The following is an 18,735-nucleotide window of genomic DNA, read 5'->3' as shown; positions in this document are numbered from 1 at the left end:
AGCTGGCCATTTTGTGCCACGTTCTCTACTTTTCCATCCGCATTTTCTCATCCTCCTGGCTGTTTTATTATTTTATATGCAGCATCGCTTATTTGCCCCACTGCCCCATAAGTAAAATAAGTAAAGTGTGGGGAAAGGGCCCCCTCCTCACGGAGGCTGGGCAAACATTCACAAGATTTATGTGGAGATTTTCGCCAGGCGGTGGGTGGAAGTGAAAATGGGGGAAGAGGGTGGTGCCCAGAATACAAGGCATTGAGAGAAAGAACTTTTGTTTTGGCCATACGAAATGCTTATTCAAAGTTTATTTGACCATGTGTGTGCTTGAGTCTGTCCTGCAATGTTTCTCTGCGAGGGTGTTTTGGTTTTATGGGAAGGGCATCTGGCCATCACCCATTACCAACGCCTTTTGGGCATACTTCCCAGGCATAGCAGAAATAATACAAAAATACGTGAGCGAAATTAGAGCGAAGAGAATATCAAATTGGACAGAAAATCATTTTATGTGTGTTATTCCCACACAAACTTCAAAACAAAAGAAAAAAAAACTTAAAAACTCCACCTTAATTTAATTAAAATATGAACATTTATTTATTTTACAACAATTTCTCATATTAGCAATACGATTCCGTACCAAAATTGGCAAAAAGAAACTAAAATATTTTTCCTCAAGACCAAAGTAATGTATTAAATGTATCTCATGAATTTCTAAAACTACAACATAGCCATATTCATTGTTTTCTTCAGCTCACCCCTTGTACATTTTATCCGCATCCTCAAAACATGGGCAGAAATAAAAACGAAGTCAAGTGGGAACAGAACCAGAATCAGGACTCCTCCTTAAGCGAGGCCCATGTCCCTATATCTTTCACTTCCCTTCTCAATTCAGTCGAGTGTTTTCTGTATGCATTAAAAATATTCGCTCATGCCAAAACCAAGAAAAATTGGGAAGGGAATCCTACTTTCTCATAACATTGCGGTTGCCCTGTGTGTATGTGTGTGTATAAGCCATAAAATAAAATTAATTTTTAATGGTTTTCAAAAAAATTAATTTTCCTTAGAAGTCGTCGTGTGTATTTGCTGGTCTTGCTTTTAGTTTGTTGTGGCTTTTGGCCATTTTGGGTCCGTTTTGAGCAAAGTCCAGTGCACTTAGAAAACAATTTTCTACATAAATTCAAAGACTAAAAACTTCGTAACTTATAAGTGATGGGATTTTTGGATATTTATTCTTGTTAAATTTTGAATTTTGTTTATTTCAATTTTAGTATTTTCAGGAGCAGTTTTTAGTATTGTATTAGCATTACTTTTTAAGATATTATTTTCCTACGTGTAGGCGTCCTGGATAGGTTGCCCTTTTCCGGGATTGCATTTCCCTCTCTCGTTTGCTTATTTGTAATTTATAAAGTGAAGTTTACTTTGCTTTGGTTCTCCTCTCTCCCATGCAAACTTAATTTGCTCCATGCAACTGACTTTTTGGGAGAAAGGCGGTGAAAGTTGATAAAAGGAGGGAAAGAAGGTCCTACAAAGGCCAACCATGGTGCAATCTAAAAATCCAACTTGGAGAAATGCATTTTTGATAAATGCATTTGGAGAGATTGAAAATAATATTTCATGTTTCACTTTGTTGGCATTCGAAATAACATTCTTCTGACCTGAGGTCCTACAGTCAGCTAGTATAAGGGTATAAAAACCAGAAACATACAACAACCAGATGGGATGACGTGTAATCTATAGATTTTTAATATTTTGGTCAGAGAATTTAAAAATTTTTTGGTTTGTTCAAATAGCAGATCAAGGCTGATCAATGAACTAGGCTTAAATTTTCGAAAAAAAATTTTTAGAAATATACGATGAATTCTTATATCAAATATCTCTCGGTTATTTATATAAAAATTATACCATCTTATAAGAACCCAGTTTACTGCAAATGATTCAATTTAATTGCTTATACCAACAACGTTGTCGCTGACAATCGATCCGAAGCAGTTCTGCTCATGAGAAATGTTTTTAAAAGTGAAGTAAAAATCGGTATAAAGAATACACAATTTGTACATTTCAAACAGAAATGTTTCTAAGATCTGATTATTTTCTTTAACCCTAAAAGTTTCCGCCCTTTAATTAATGGATGACCGAATAAATTCAACTTTATCTTTGCCCGATATTTATTACCCCCAAATACATTTGCCACTAAGACCCAAAGTCTTTTTCCTTACCCTTTGCTCACCTGCCTGGATTGGGGTTATGTTCGGATAATTGTTTATATGTATTATGTGAGCATTTTTTAAGTCAACGCCATATTGTCGCACTTAAATTTTATTTTGCGGCATAAATCTAGGGAGACAAAACCATAGAAATAGAGGGGGAGTTTGGGGTTCGAGGAGCAAAAAGGGACACGTATGTCTGTATGAGTTGGCAATTTATTTTGGCCAGACCTAGCACGCAACGATAAAGGACACACAAAAGGGGGAGGGCAAACCGGGGGGCAAATCGAGCCAGATGAGGAGAAAATTGTGGGGATGGGAAGGAAAGCCCGCAGGTTACAGGAGCTGCAATAAGCCGAAAACTAAAAGCTAAAAGGGAAATGGCCGAATGTCGAATAGCCGCATGCTTCAAGTATATTTTCGGAATTTTCCTATGACTAAGCAGTTTCTGTTGCAGAAAAGTGTGAGTGGTGGTAAAAATGAAAGGGAGGACACCTTTTCTGCAGTAGCCAGAAAAAATAAGTAAAAAAATGTCTGAAGCACTTCCCCAGCAGCAACAACAACTACAGAGAATAGTTACAGCAAAAATAGCCGCAAACAACAAGAGATTTTTATTCTAGTCATAGTATTCCAATCTTAAGATACCCTATTACCATGGTCAAGTAAAAAAGAGTATTAAATATTGAGCTTCAAATTTATACATAAGGTATTCAGAGTTATTCATTCATATATTATCAAATAATATTACTTTTATCTCTGCTATTTTGTTAAAACTAGTTCGGTTTTGTTAAATAATATACCCCTTGCAAGGGTATGCGTATTCAGAACATCTACAGTGAGCACTGTAAGGGGCGTCTATCTAGGTTTTTTCAACACTTTCCTGCTCAGTTGGTGGTCTTCTTTTAATACGCTGCGGTACATTTTTTGTTACCAGCCAACCGTCCATATGAAAACGCCTCCTCTTTCCGCTCGAAGCGCACTTTGCAGCTTCTTCTTAGCAGGTGATAAGCCAGGTCAGGTGGTTGGGATTTCGGCAATGAGGGTGTGGTAGATGAGGGGTGCCAGATGGAAGCACCCCCCAGGCATTCACCTGTTCTATTTGCAAAGGTACTATGGCTATGGGGTGTGTGAGTGGGGGTGTGGATTATGCACATGTTGAGCCCTTCGCTTAAGTGTTTTTCTCTGTCTTGTCCTCCAGCTTGTTCCACAATCTCTCTTTTTTACTATGTCTTTGTCTCTATCTAAAGAATTTTAATAAACACTTTTCGACATGATTTACACTCCATTATTCGAAATTTATTCAACTCAATTGCTGGTGACAGTGGTCTGATGCAGAGAAATGTTAATATATTAGCAATAAAATTATGTAAAATAGCCATTTAAAAGCAAAGAGATTTTCCAGACGTCTTTGTTACTATATAGACATTTATTCTAACTAGGCCCCCTTAGTTTCTAAATATAGTTTATTAAAATAAGACATTTTTAAACGAAATGGAGGTATTGCCAATTGGAATATAAAGCATTAAGCACAATAGAGTGTGAAATCGCAACAGTTTTCTCCAGCAGCGAAGCCTTTGTATATAACCTCAGTCGCCACTTGACTCCTTCGCTCCACTTCCATGTTTCCCTTCCGTTTCACTTCCCCTGTTCCAACCACTTCACGCTCCGTTTCGTTCCGCCCGTTTCCGTCCACTTCGAGTCTCGTTACTCCCGTGACATTCCTCGTTTGTTATCTTTAATTTTGCATATGGCAACGATTTTTAATGCACGATACGAGTCCTTTCCCCTTGGCCATCGTATCCTTCGGTTCAGTTGCGGCATGTTTGAGTTAAGACAACATTACAGTTACCGTTACTTCCGCGGCTCTTCCGTATCCTCATCTGCATCGGACTTTCCACTGCTACAGTGTGCGTGTGTGTTGTTATGCTTACAGTGGAACAAAACTCATCAGAGAATGTAAAATTCGAGGATCAAAAGGATAAAAACTCATTTTTGTAAAACATACCGTATATTTCTTGTATTTAAATACAACATATTTGTTTTTAAATAACCAACTAGAGCCTTGTATTTGAGTTTCAAAACTCGAAGTTTATATCCAAATTCCAATTTCAAATTCGAAATTTAAAGTAATGTGTTTAAGCATTAATTATACAATTTTGGAATGACATGTAATCCTGTATCACATACAAAAAACTTAAAACTAAACAAAGATGTATGAAATATGCGACTGAAATGCTTTTAAAAGTGTTCTTAAGAACCCCTTATTACCAGTAATTTAAATGTACCATCGGGTGCCTTTAATTCGATTTCTCTCAGTGCATCTGCTGCGTATCGTACGTTGTTTTATAATTAATGAGCACGCAAGGCTCTCAACGCTTTTCACATGTCCTGCTCTCTCCGCCCGATTTTCTGGGTGTCTCTCTGGGTCCTCATCCTGTTCCTGAATTTATGGTTAAGTGCACTTTAAAGGACAAACACATATATAACTCACTTTTCCCGCTGAGTTTCTTCGCCTTTCTTCCTATCTCTTTTTTTTCTCGCCCCTCTTCTTCTCGGACAAACTCATACTCAGACATATAATGTGATCGCTTATCGATTTTACAATATAAAAAAGCAATTGCCTGCATCAAGGACCTGGGAACAGGACCCCTTACTTACAATCGCAGGCAACCTCCCACTGGCTGGCAAAGTTAAATGTGATTTTTATGAGCTATGAGCAAAGTTTTGGGGCGGAGAAGGCTGGGGCCGGCACTTTGCCGTAATATTTATTGTTGCTCCTTGGCCTGGTCACACTAATGAGCTGTAAATTATCCAAAGGAGGCCAAAGGCAAGGCGCTCATTAAAGTTTAGGGCACACCCCCCGAGGCACAGTTTCCGAAAGGCATGGGCGGAGTGAACATTTGTAATTCTACAACATTTTTCTAGTGCTTTGAAGGGCAATTATTAGCAATGCTGAATTAGTTAAGTGATCAAGTGAAGTAATCCCCTAAAACATCTCTTTTAAGGTAGTCTTATGGTCCACAACTTTATGGGGAACTCGAATTTAAATCTAAATCTTTTAAAGCAAACATAATTCAAAGCCGCGAAAATCCGAACACCAAGGGACTGTACGTCATCCAAAATGTTGCCGCTGACATTTTACGATCGCCAAATTAACATTGGCTTCTCCCTGTGGGAACAATCGGCTTTCACTAGAGCATATTTTATGGTTCACTTGCATTAGCAGGACGAGGTCCCTATCCCCAAACTCTTACAAACCCCCACAATTCCCATTCTCCAAAGCTGACACAGTTGTTGATGATGAGGCTTCCCACTCAAACCGACTCCCTACTCTTTCCTTTTTTCCCTATTTTGCTTCGATTTGCAACGGCCACAGTTGGTTTATACTACAGGCAAAACTCCTGTTTGACGAAATAAGGAAATTTGAAATGGATAAAACCTAAACCCTAGTTACAAATATTTTTTATTTGAAAGTTGTAAGTTTGACATGGCAAACAATATTTTGTTTTTCTATATACTTAAAAAAAAAAATCACCTTTTTTATCATAGAATTAAGGTATGTCAGTCTTTCATATATCCAACGACTACTGTATCATTCTATTTCCTTGCCACCCACTCTCTTTTTGCCCTATATTTTTCTCGTTTTTCCTTTGCGACTTCGGTTCGAATATCGTTCAATTTGGCTGCCCAGACACATTGTTTAATATGCAAAACCATTTCCCCGGGATTCCGATGTGTATTCGGGGTAGGGGTAGAAGTGAGGGGATTTTGGGGACTCAGCTAAGGGAATGGCCAAAAGGAAAATCAGCATGAAATGTGCTTTGTGCGTGGGTAAGGGGCGTGGCATCTTCTCTTGGAGATGTCCTGTTCCTTGTTGCCATAAGTTAATGCAGGTTTCTGCCCCGAGGACTGCGGCTTCCATTGATGATGTCGGTGGTGGCTCAGTGGTGATTCCTTGTCCCCAGGGGGAAACCCCTGCTGCTGCTGCACATATTGATAACCGTTTCATTCTTTTATGAGTTTATAAATTTGTGATTAACTTCAGGCGCAGTCAGCAAACTTGATTGGTTTGCGTGAAAACTGCCATGAAATGTGGGGGTTATAGAAAATTATTCGTGAGTTTGGGCACAGGGTAAAAATAAGTCTATCTCTTTAAAATTTTAGTATCAAACTTGTGTGATTTAATACAATTGTAGACCCGTAAATCATTAAAGAGACCGTAATCAAAAATTTAAAATCCTGGACATTGTCAAAAAACAATATAAATTTCTTGACGGCTCTGAACAGTTTTTAAACACTCAAACAAAATTCTGAAACAAAGGCATTATGTTAAAGAGCCAAGTCAAGTTTATAATTTCAAAACACTCCTATTTTAAATAGTTTTCCCCAAGTGTACTCGTTTTACCACACATATGTTAATGGTAAGAGGATAAACGATCTTTTTCTTGCCAGCCAGCCTCCGCCAGATGGCGCCTTTGTCTTAGCCCAGTTTTTACCCACTTGGAAGTCGGACAGAAAACATAATTTTACTTCAAAATTGCAATGACAGTGGCACCCGGGCCCCGCCCACCTCGGCCCACGACCACGCCCCTTCACTGTACACACATGTGCGCCTTTTGTTGGCGCTGCGTTGACGTCGACTGCAACTGCGACTGCAAAAATTCCATTTCAATTGTTTGCTTAGATTATGCAGTTGTATTAAAAGTGGGGTGGCACAAAAAAAAAATGGAGAGGAATTGAGGGGACAGGGACACTATATACAGAGTCTAGGGTTTCCAAGGCGAAAAGCAAAGAAATGCGAAAAAAATCTAGGAGGAGGTTGAAATCCTTTAAAAAGCAGCGAACAAGAGGAAAGCGAGTGAGTTTACAAGGAGCCTGGGAGTTGAGATGACTCGACAATGCCATTTGCAACGCATTGCCATGTTGCATGAATTCCATTTACGGACTGCGACTGAAACCGGAGAGTGGAGAGCTGAGACCTGCAACCTCGACCAGGTGGTCCAGGTAAAACGCCATCAGGATGTGCACCACCTGCGGGAGGTAGTCGCTTTAAGTTGTCGTAAGGAGACTCAAGGAATTAAATTTCATTAAGATGATTAATGTGGTCTCGAGTGTTGAAGGATTTATTTGGGAAGTTAAACCAGCGCTAGCTTATAACGAAATCTAACTTTTGGAAAAAAAGAAACAGTAAGAAATTTCAAGAATTTCGAATTTTAGGTAAGATCTTTACTTTTTATTAAAATATAGAGAGATCCACACAAAACACTAAAGTTTTCAAATCACTTGTAAAAGTAATTTGAGGTGTCTAAAAGAATGCAATAATTATAAAATTGTTGCATACTTTTAGACACAATATTTATAAAATTGCTGCATTCTTTTAGACACCTATCATTACACTTAGAAGTTATTCAAAACCCTGTGATTTTTATTTTAGCAAGTTGTAAAAAACTATTAGAAAATCAAATTTTAACTTATGAAGCTTTTCTTTATTTCATAAAGTTTTTAAGCGAATGGTAAATTCTCAAACAATCAATCTGTAACTAATGAATGTAATTTTTCCTTTTACTCATATTTTTTTAAATCTTTATATTCTTTTTTGCTTAAAGTAATTGCAAGATTCCAATAATTCCCTCATCTTCGACAACCACCTGATTTTTATTGCCAATTTAAGAAATATCTCTCCCGTCTGCTGACCATCTCAGAATGCCACATCCCATAAAACGAAATGAATCCTTTTATAGCAAGTGTTTTTGTATGAGGGGGAAAGACTCCTTGACAGGGAGCTGACAACCTGCATGCAATTTACATCCAACAGCCTCAGATTTCGGTTGCCGGCATGCGTTTTTAAATGGTTTTGCCTCGACTCCAGTTTTTCGACCCGGTGACAGCAACCGGAGTCCTCGGCCTTTATCCTTCAACTTGCCGCTGTCAATCCTCATCGGCTGCCTTTTGACCCCGCTCTTTATCCACTCCCAGCAATTATGTTGCACATTCTGGGTGCTGTGTTCTGCATTCTGGTTTGTGCAACTTCAGATGCCGCATCACTTGCCACTGTCATTCACAACATTGTTGGCTGCCCGGCACTATTAGCATTTTAATTAAATTTTCTGCTGTCGCCTGTTGTCCAAGAGCTCCGCTTTCTGTGTAGACCTCCCCATCGCCCATTTATACACCTCCCTTATGTTAAACTCACCCACAACGGTCATGGTCTCCGACTCCGATACGGTGTTGAATGCGGGCGCCTCGCCGGACACCTCGCACCGATAAAGTCCAGTACTCTGCAGCGTTACGCGACGCAGGAGGATCTGGGTGTCCGAGGAGTTACGCAGCTGCAGAGGGAAAATGAAAAGAAAATGTTATTAAGATTTTCAGGGATTTTATATTAACAAGTTGCATACGATCCGCTTATTTTTTAAAGGTTACTTAAAATATATAACTCCTTACTTCAGGCAATTGAAGAAGATTTGCTTAAAAATATGTAATATATGTAATCTTTCACAGAGGTATCAAAAAGTATGCAAGAGTATATTTTATATTTAAGACCTTAACAATTTTTTTCAATGCATACTTTTAGTCACCTTTATAAATGATACCCAAACCACATTGATTTCTGAAGGCACCCTAATAATTTATTTAAGACCGCTTTCTTTTAATTTAAAGCCATAATATCCTACACATCCTTTTTCCATTTCTTTTTAAATTATCAAAAATCTCTTTGATATTAAATTTTCTATTTTTATTGTAAATCTTTAATTGAATCAAGAACTTCAATATAGGCATACGTCATTCATTTCCCTAAATTTTTCAGTCAGGAAACCAAGCGAGATAAATTGCGTGGGAATGAATCGACACAAAATCAAAGGCAATTAGAGTTCAAGATTTTTCTATGGATGAGTTTTAACATTCGCAAATTCAACTCAAAATGAAGATTGATGATGGGAAAGCCAGTTTATTATTAGTTTAGCCACACTGTAGGCGAAAAATGTAATTTTCTCAAGGGCCACTAGAGGGGAAACCAAGAAAGGAAAGCAAGAGTCATAAACCAAAAAGTCGGAAGAGCCAAAAGTGAAAAACCAAACAAGCAAATGAAAACGAAATATCTAGAAACAATCGCACAAGAGTCTGAATAAAAGATGGAAGATACGCATGTGAGGGCGGAATGTTGTAAAAGTCACTCGCACAGTTTTTCCCTGGTTTATTTTTTTTTTCTATCCATTTTCCCTGGGCAACAATTGCAGTCAAGTCAAGTTCTTAAAGTTGCACTTTTATTATCGCATACACATGCGGGAAGAAAGTTTCATTTGATTCGGGCAAATTTTTATGAAAATTCTTTGCCCACTCTCTTTGTACTTTCCCCTGGCCGCATTTCACCCACTCTACTTCCATTCTCCGGCGTAAACAATCACAAAAGTCACGTTCAACATTATTTTTGGTTTGTAGCTTGTTTTCGGCTGCCCCTCCCCTTAACCCATGACTGCCCCTGCGGTCCTTTACAATGACTGTGGACTGGCTTTTGTTTGTTGCCTTCTTGGCAGTACTTAAGCCGATTCTTCTTCCCATTCTGCAGCTGCGTCTTCGTCTTTTTGCCAATTCTTTCGGCACGCTCAAGTTGTCAGCACCCCCTTGAAGAATGTTGCTGGGGGGGCTATAAAAGGGGGTTTTGGGGCGAATAGCACTCTGCTCGCCAAAAAACCAAATCTAACCGCAATTCAAATTGCAGTCTCCCTTTATTGCTTTCTCGTCGCCGCTCGGAACATGCGCGGCCATTTCGCTCATGACTGCAGATTGAAGTTGTTATTTGTAATTCCAAATTCGGTTTGGCTAAAGAGAATCAGCGCTCTAACCTTGTTTATGTTGCCTTGATTGCAGTGGCCAAAAAATAAAATGGGACCACATTCCGACATGGAATGGCACAGAAAAATCAGAAGGTTTGTATAGGAAAAACTTATTTAAGATGACAATGTCCGTCAGCAATGAACAAAATTCCATTCATGAAATATCTTTAGGGTAATAGAGTGACTTCATAATAAATAAAGAACTAAAGCTTCGAAAAAATGAAAAAGTCACAAAATTCCATTTAAATTGCAGTGATAAAATAACGATTGCAATTTTCTAGGAGATTTGATGGCTCAAGCGAAGACACAAACATTCTAGCTTTATAGTTTTTAAAGCTTTTATAGTTTCCACTAAAATCATTTATCATTATAAGCTCGTATTAGGAAGCGGTCTTCTACTCAAAATCCTTCAATTAAATAAAGTAATTTCCTTGTGCCCTTTAGTGAAGCCCGCAAAGCTCTTATGAAAATATTACCGCTTTATCAAGCTTTTCGCAGCCATACCACACTCACTGACATCCGTAACCCCCGAGGAGCCGTCTTTTGTTCTAATCATTTCCCTCCACTCAACTCGTCCTTCAACCCTTTTTTGAAAGGGGGCGGCGGCCAAATGCAGACATTGAAACCAAACGAAAATTATGCCGCATTACGCATTATGCTTCCACTAAAGGAGACTCCTTTAGCCAGCACTTTTCTCTCTACTCCTCTAGCCCATTTTCTTTCCTTGGATTTTCCTGACTTTTCCCCTTCCAGCCGCTTGGCCACACGCACACAGGCCGTAAAACACGCTGGCACATTGCTCATACGCCACGTTAGCCCCGACAATTGACGGGATTTACTTTGCTTCACACGGAGAGAAAAATCACGTCCTTAAATAAAATCTAAAAAAGGAGATATTTAAAAAATGTTTTTCTTTAAAGCTTATCACCAAAATTATTTTATTGAACATAAAGTATTAATACAAATCCATTTTTATTTTTAATGAATATTTTCGACTTTGCCTAAAGTTACATATATTTTTCCACAGTGCAGCTGCGCTTTTCCTTAGCCTTGCTGTGCTTTGACTGCCCGCCTTACAAAGTAGACGCACTTAAGTGCTTTTGGCAAATTATTATTATTAGAGCGGCACGAAGTGAAGAGGACTAGCGGAGGGATATCAACTTTGTCTGGGATATTGACAGCTCTAAGTGATTTCCGTTAACCTTTTCGATCGCAAGGCAAGCAGACCAGCACGTGACCTTCGCCAAAGCAGAGGGGGGGAGTAAAAATGGAGGGTTGGCGGGGCGGGAAATCAACCCACACAGACACACATTTTTATGGGCAACAAAGGAAGGTTACATCCACATTAAATTAAAGTTAAATGGCAAAACTACGTGGCAGCAATTTTCATTCCAGCGACGACGTAATCAGCAACAAGCAGAGTGAAAAGTGCGGAGTGAAAGCGGGCGGAAAAGTGGGGAAAAGAACTCTGAGGGCTTCTTTTGCCATCGCGGGCAATTACATGTTTTAAAATAATCATTATGATCGGGTCGTAACACTAAATCCAAAACAACACACCCCCCACCATCCTTAAAATCAGCGCCATAAATTGTAATAAAATTCTAAATTAAATTTTTCCGCTTCCTTTTCGTTAGATAAGCTGAACCTGTTGCTTTTCTGTATATTAGCACTGAGAAAAATAGTTGTAGAATTTAAGAAATAATTAAAAATCAAAGTGCAGCTGAAATTTCAGGATTGCTTTTACTGCAGAACTTGGAATATTTTTGACCGGTCTTTTAAGATTCTGAGTACTGGAAAATTAAACAAAAAAAATTTCTTAAAAGCCACGCAATAATATATTAAAAGGTCAGTTCTTTTATCGAGAATATTCTGTTTATACTAAAACCCATTTTTACATATATGGTTAAGTTCATTTTCCTTTTCATTTCATTAAAAACAAAGTCAAAGCTTGTGTAGAACATTGAATTAAAATAGCTTGTTGTATAACAAAAGTACTGTAATTGATATTCCTGGAACGACTTTATGAACGAAGGTTCATAAGCTATAATAGAGTTCAGTTGCTAAGAGCTTTTCCCTTCCATAATCATGCAATACGCAAATATATTATTTATATCCTGTTTGGGTGCACTTACATCGATGTTGACTCCGGGCAGGGGGAAGGCCTGTCCGGGGGGCTTATCGCGTGGCACATAGCGGTAGATCTCGTGCCCGTCCTTATACCACTTCACCGAGTACAAGGACTCCCCGTCGAGGGCGTAACGACAGCCCAGAGTGGCGCTCTTCAGGCGCATTATGTGATTGGGTATCTTCACCTCGGTCATTGTCAGCGAGCTGCTAATGTCTGCAATTAGCGTGGGTAAAGAAATGGAAAAGGACGTTAGTGTGGCGAAATTATTTTTAATGGAATCACCCCCTGGCAATGCCATTCCCATTCCCAGACCCATTCCCAGTCCCATTCCCAATCCCATTCCCAACTGCAAGTGGAACTGCACCAAAGTTATCCCCTTAATTTTTATGCCCTAACCCACATTCATATTTCAACTGTTATGATTCCAGATGGCCATATTTTCCCACCAAAATGGCCAGAAGGCAAACACAAAAAACCTTTTCGGCCCTGTCACATGAATTTCGACTTGTCCTGCTGGACTCCGGCTCTTAGATCCCGGAAAATCCAGTGCACGTCACTGCAGTCCACAATTCACATGTAAGGCGAAACAAAAACACATGCGCAAAAAACTCAAAGTTTTACGGGGAACAAGATAGGCATATGATGTTTTGAACACCCTATAGATATATATTATTAGATTTTTGGACCTAAATAAAATTATTAAAAGATTACAAAATTTAATCATAAAAAGATTTTTTATGAATAAATATAATATTATTTACCTGTAATATAATATTTACTTAAAATAAAAAAAATTATATAAGGACAATAATATTTATTTATCTAAGACTTGAAATACAGAATTATTATAATCCAGTTATTTTTCTTTAAAAATTCAAGTTTATATTTGGCATATGTAGATATGAAATAATTATTTAATGATGTACATTTACCGCTGAATTTACATCGCCCTAAGTATAAGTTTCTAAGCATAGTAACAGTAGGCTAAAGGGGAAAAAAAACATCATTTAAAAACTTTCTTCACCACAATAAATTTGTGTATAATAAAAAAAGGCATATAACTCTTAGTATAAACCCATAACGTTAGGGAAGTTACTTTACGATGTCGATATATCGCAATCTTCATGAGGTATTTTGCTTATCCTAATTTGTATTTTTATTATTTTTCAAGTTCTAGAAGTTTTATATTTTTTTTAAGTATCGCTAGCATTACGAATCAAACCACAGTCATACCCGCAAAAGAAAATCAAATCCAAACAGACCCCAAAAAGCTTTTAAATCACAAACAGCAAAACCTGGCACATATCCCCATATTTGCCTTGCGCGACATTTTGGCGGGTTTTCGGGTTTCGGAGTCCCCGAAGGACTAACGGTGGCTCGTAACAGTGGCCGGGACACTAACCGTTGTATTTTCAGTTGTGTGGGTGGTGCCGCACCCACCCACTTATTTAATATACCGCTACACTTTTCATTTTTGCAAACGTCAAACGTGAAAAAGTGAGTTCGTTCTGCGGGAAAGCGGACTAAAAAAAACAAATACTCACGCACACTCACACAGATACTCTCGTCTCAGACGCATATGTATATGTATATGCATGTGTTGCTGGGTGTGAGGGTGTGTATTTGTGTGTGGTGTAACGTGCAGCGCCGCCATTGAATTTATCACATTCACATGCAAATTGCGCCAAACGACCTTATTATGCAAATTGCCAACTGCAAATGGAGAACGAAATTGATTTTCCTGCATTTGCCGCCCCAACAACAACACGAATAAGGAAGCGCAGGGAAAGTTAAGGAAAGGGACTCATGCACAAGGAACTATGGAGGTACAGTGGTTACCTGATAAGCGAAATGAATAACAACACGGAAATGTGTAACTTACACGATCAGTTAAATTTAAGAGAGCAGTAAATGCGAGCTTTAGGACCGAAATTGGCGCTTAGAGAGTTAGGGTGACCGATTTGCACAACAAATTGGTGAATAAGTATATATCCTTGAAGAACCTATGGAACGTATTTTATATAATAGGTTTAATGAGAAACTCTAAGTGTAACATGTGAATAATGTAAATTAGGTAGTAAATCTGATAAATATATAGAAAATATATTTCATACGATTCTATCTAAAACAAATATTTGTCATACACGTTTTTATATGACAAATTTTTGTTTTAGATACATTTGTGTCTATTAGATACATTTGTATCTATTAGATACATTTGTATCTATTAGATACATTTGTATCTATTAGATACATTTGTATCTAAGCTAATTTGAATTAAGCATTGTATCTTAATTTCGTTAAAGAACACACACGTACTATGTTTTTATATGGTATATATTTTTTTTCATACCTTATATAGTGTTTTATAGTATCTTAACTTATTTACTCAGTATTTGTTGTGTTGCTCTATGATTTTACCATTATTGAACCAATGTGTCATTCCCTTTCCGTTGGGAAGTGGGTGGTGGGTGTTAGAGGTGCCGAGAGAGGATCTCCTGTTGTCTATGGCATCGTTCAACAGTTTTGCGACACTCAGCAGGCCACATTTATATGACAACTAGCAGAGGAGAGACGGAAAACCTCACCTTAAGCGGGGAAAAAGAGAGTGTGTGGTTTATACAGCGACAAATGGCGAATATATTGAGCTGTCACATTCCCAACTCAAAAACCCAGCCCGGAGGTTATGCACACAGACACACTGACACAGTGGCATCTGTAATGCTGAACAATGTGCATAGGAATAGAAAGGCAAGACACTGCAAAAAAACACCACTCTCTTATATACAAAAATCAGAAAAAATCAAATGAAAGGTTGAAATCTACACCACCTAAATTCCAAATATGTTTTTAGCTACTGCAACAGTGCGTATGAGTGATATATCATCAAGGCAATGTAAGCGCTTTATGGAATTGTATTAAAAAAACCCCTGATATAAGAATAAATTTTATTAAATAACCACCCTATTTTCTCTCAGTGCATAGCGCACCCAATGTCAGAAAAAGACAAAAGCAAGGGGAAGCAAAAGAGAGCATCGGATTTGCAATCGGAATCAAAATCGCAGTCGCGCCTTCAATAAAAAATACGTTGAATGCTTTCAGCGTGTTTGTTTCACGTGTGTTTGTGTGTGTGTGTTGGCCTTTTCGCATTCCTGTATGTGTGTGTGTGACGGTGGTAGACAATTGGCATAACAAAGAAGAAGAGACAGCAATGGCAGCCACAAAATGAGTTAGTTGTTTTCTTTTTTTGCTGATTCACAAAAACACACACAAAAACACACATGCAGTTTGCTTTTTTGGGCCTCGAATATTTTATAGCCCCAAATACGAATCAGCAACAACAACCAACATCATGCATTATAAATTCATTTCCGTGTCGGCATATTTTTGTTAACCTAAAAGAAGAAAAAGGGCAAATAAATGGAGTCCGTGTAGCAATAAAATGTGCTAATCAGCTAGGGATTTGTGTCAGTGTATGAGGAGAGGAGAAATACGGATATTTTCAGAATATTTTAAAAAGTAACTTTGTCATATTCGGCTTATGCTTTGCTTGCACAGAAAGAAAGCTTTTACATTCTTAAAAAAGGTGAATCCAAAATATCAGATAATTATGATGCATTTTTAATGAAACATTTATATTAAATGTAAATATATTAAAAAAGAAAAGTCCGGATTTCGATTTAAATAGTTTCAGTTCAACGACTTAGCTATAATTTCTAAGGCAAATATAATGTTTTATAATATATATGTATTAATAATATATATATAGTATCAATACTTAGAGCCTCTTTAAGAACTTAAATATGAAACCTGCATGAATACAAAATACAATGTATAGTCCTGGTTAGGGCCACCTTGCCTTTTGTGGGGATAGGCCCTGCGCTTTTAGCGCCTTAATTGCAGTTGACTGGCATTTGACTTTGCAAATTGGCTTGGGACATTCCCTCCTTCTCTGTCACTCCTCATCAGCCCGTCTCTTTCGCACGTTGGCAGTGCAGAACCGACTGCGTAAATGGTGTGTGTCCTTTTTTCTACTGCAGACTACAGAAACAACAACTGACTGCACATTAAAAATTAAAAAAGCCAACAAAACGACAAGGGAACTTGAGACGAAGTGGAATGGCAGAGGCTTGCTGGGGATTTTTTTTTAAAAGGGGTGGTCAAAAAATATTATACTAATAAGGATTCATTTTGGGAATAAAAATAATCTCACTGTTATAGTTCTAGCATATGATTTTTAATATCTTTCTTCGCGGAAAACTATTAAAACTTTAAGACATATCATGCAAAATAGACCCCATTCCTACGCCCATGCATGTGAAAACCAGTAGGAAGCACCCGATCCCCTTAAAGTCAAAAACCAAAAGCTAAGGCTAAAGTCAAAGAGAAAGCAGCAGAACGGGTAGGAAAATTAAGGGGAGTGGCTATAAAAGAAATTTGCCTACGACGACGAACAGCAGCAGGGAGAAAAGTTGAAAAAAAGAAGCAAAGTAATTTCATGCATCGTTTAATTTTCATTCGGGTTTAATTTGTGCAACGCCCCCACAACATAACCCCTCTTTTCATGGTTCCAGTCCCGCCATTCTCACCATATCACCATAAAGAGTTTCTTGATGGCGTTTCTTCCCCCTTTTCGCCGGAATGTTTGCAATTCCCCATTTAGACCTAATACTCAACAGCACCTTTCAGCTCAACTGACAATTGAAACAGCAAATAAAATGGAGGGTAAAAGGGGTAAAACCAACTTCAAGCAACCAGAAACAAAACAGCCCTCAAAAATATATACACTTGCATGGGGCTGAAATTGACACCAGCTGAATTTGAAAACCAATTAAATTAAATGAAGCACAGCGTTGTTTGAATAACACTTATTTTTCAAATCATTGATACCTAAAGAAATATGTGTAATAAATTAGGCTTTCCTACTTCACATCCTTTATAATTTTTTGATAAATTAAACATTTTTAGTATGCTTTAAAATATATACTATAATATTATATATTATGCCTTAAAAATCAATTTTAAAGAAAATTCCACGGTTTAATCACATCTCCTTGCAATGTCAGTTCCACAGGTCCAAAAAAAGCTACTTGTCCGCAGACAAAAATTGTTTCGACTTTAATGAAGTCAATTTTGGAAGTTGTTCCTGACGCCCCACCCACCATTTTCAATTTCCATCCTTTCGAAAATTCCCAACCCCCTTTTTGTAATTGAAATTTTTATAGTTGTCGCACAGTTTGGTATCTCGAGCAAATGAAAATGGAAGAAGGCGGGGTGAAAACTCCGCAGAGACAAACTTTTATCAGAGCCTGGCGCATTCTTTAAAACAATTTCCAGTGTCTACCCATCCCCGGCTATGCACCAAGTCCCCTTTTCCGCAACAAATTAATCCCTTTATTTGCATAATTGAAAAACATCAACTGAAGCAGTCAAAAAATATCAAGAACTCCAAGTTGAGTAGCCGGGGGGCCAATGTCCTAAGAGAGGCGACAGAAAAGGATACACTGTTGTTTAAGAAATTGGAAAATATATTTTGTCCCTCCTGATAAAATTAAAAGTATGTAAAAATACCAAGGCCAAATTTATTTAGTATAATATTTTTAAAGGTAATGCTACATAAATATTCCAAAGAAAGTACTATATCTAGTATAATAATATAATATGAAATATATTAATGTACTTAATCCTAACCTCCCTTTGAAAAATGTATTCCCTGAATCTATATTTTTTAAATCTAAGTATGCATTTTCTCCAAGTGTTTGGGCCCGCACTGCCGCCACATTTTAATGCTGTTGGCGGCTTCACTGCCCTGGGGAGCTATTTAACATTTTTCCAACACTTTGATAATCGCACTTTGCGGGCAGATTAATTATTTACGAGCGGCGTGTCCTCTTCTACCTGAGTTCACTCGCATCGTTTAACCCGCAGACAGACGGAAGACAACCGACAGCCGACGACAAAAGCCCAGAAGTTGCTGTTAAATCTTGGTAATGCCTAAAGCTCCGGTTCACCCCGCCCCCAAATCCCAAAACTCGAACGGCAGACCAAGTATATTTGTCGCCGGTCTTAAGAGATTGCGGCGCACAATTTCCGCGCCCGGTTTTGGGGTCAGGTCGCCCCCTTGCCCCACCCCGACCGTTTTCCCGGGAGATTTTCCGGGGCGGAAAGCAGCCGCAAGACATCAAAGAGCGCACAACGAGCACCAAAAGTCAACGGTAGTCAGGTGAGGAGTGAGGATAATCCAAGGCAATGGAATGCCACACTTATGGAAAATATCAAAAATATATTAAATCGCAATTTATAATAAAAAGTCTTTGTACCGATAGTACTAAAAAAAAATTTAAATATTTGTATAAAATATGTTTATAAAGCTAAACACTGAACTCGGATATGACTTATATTGATAAATTACAGCAAATACCATTAAGTATCTGATAATAGATAAATATATTTAATATATAGATGTGTTCTTGTATTTCTTATATAAATTAATCTAATCTAATACTAACATTTTTTTGTTAAGTGTTTTCCCCCGAGTACCCAGAGTAAAGAAGCAATTGGTGACCCCGACATA

General features: G+C 37.9%; 1 protein-coding gene across 4 annotated transcripts in view; it reads right to left on the bottom strand.

The window, feature by feature from the left end:
- Nucleotides 1–18,735, bottom strand: part of beat-IIIa (beaten path IIIa) — a 36,594-nt gene that overhangs the window by 1,185 nt on the left and 16,674 nt on the right. For all 4 annotated transcript variants that reach the window (XM_036822643.3, XM_036822644.3, XM_017090378.4 and 1 more), the window contains exons 3-4: nt 12,166–12,374; nt 8,392–8,527 (exon numbers count right to left, since the gene is read on the bottom strand). In XM_036822643.3, coding sequence (XP_036678538.1) covers nt 8,392–8,527; nt 12,166–12,374 — 345 coding nt within the window. The remainder of the gene's footprint in view (nt 1–8,391; nt 8,528–12,165; nt 12,375–18,735) is intronic.

Source organism: Drosophila suzukii, chromosome 2L (genome assembly GCF_043229965.1).
Source record: "Drosophila suzukii chromosome 2L, CBGP_Dsuzu_IsoJpt1.0, whole genome shotgun sequence".
In the NCBI taxonomy this organism is placed as follows: domain Eukaryota; kingdom Metazoa; phylum Arthropoda; class Insecta; order Diptera; family Drosophilidae; genus Drosophila; species Drosophila suzukii.
This window is presented reverse-complemented; position numbering and strand designations above follow the sequence as displayed.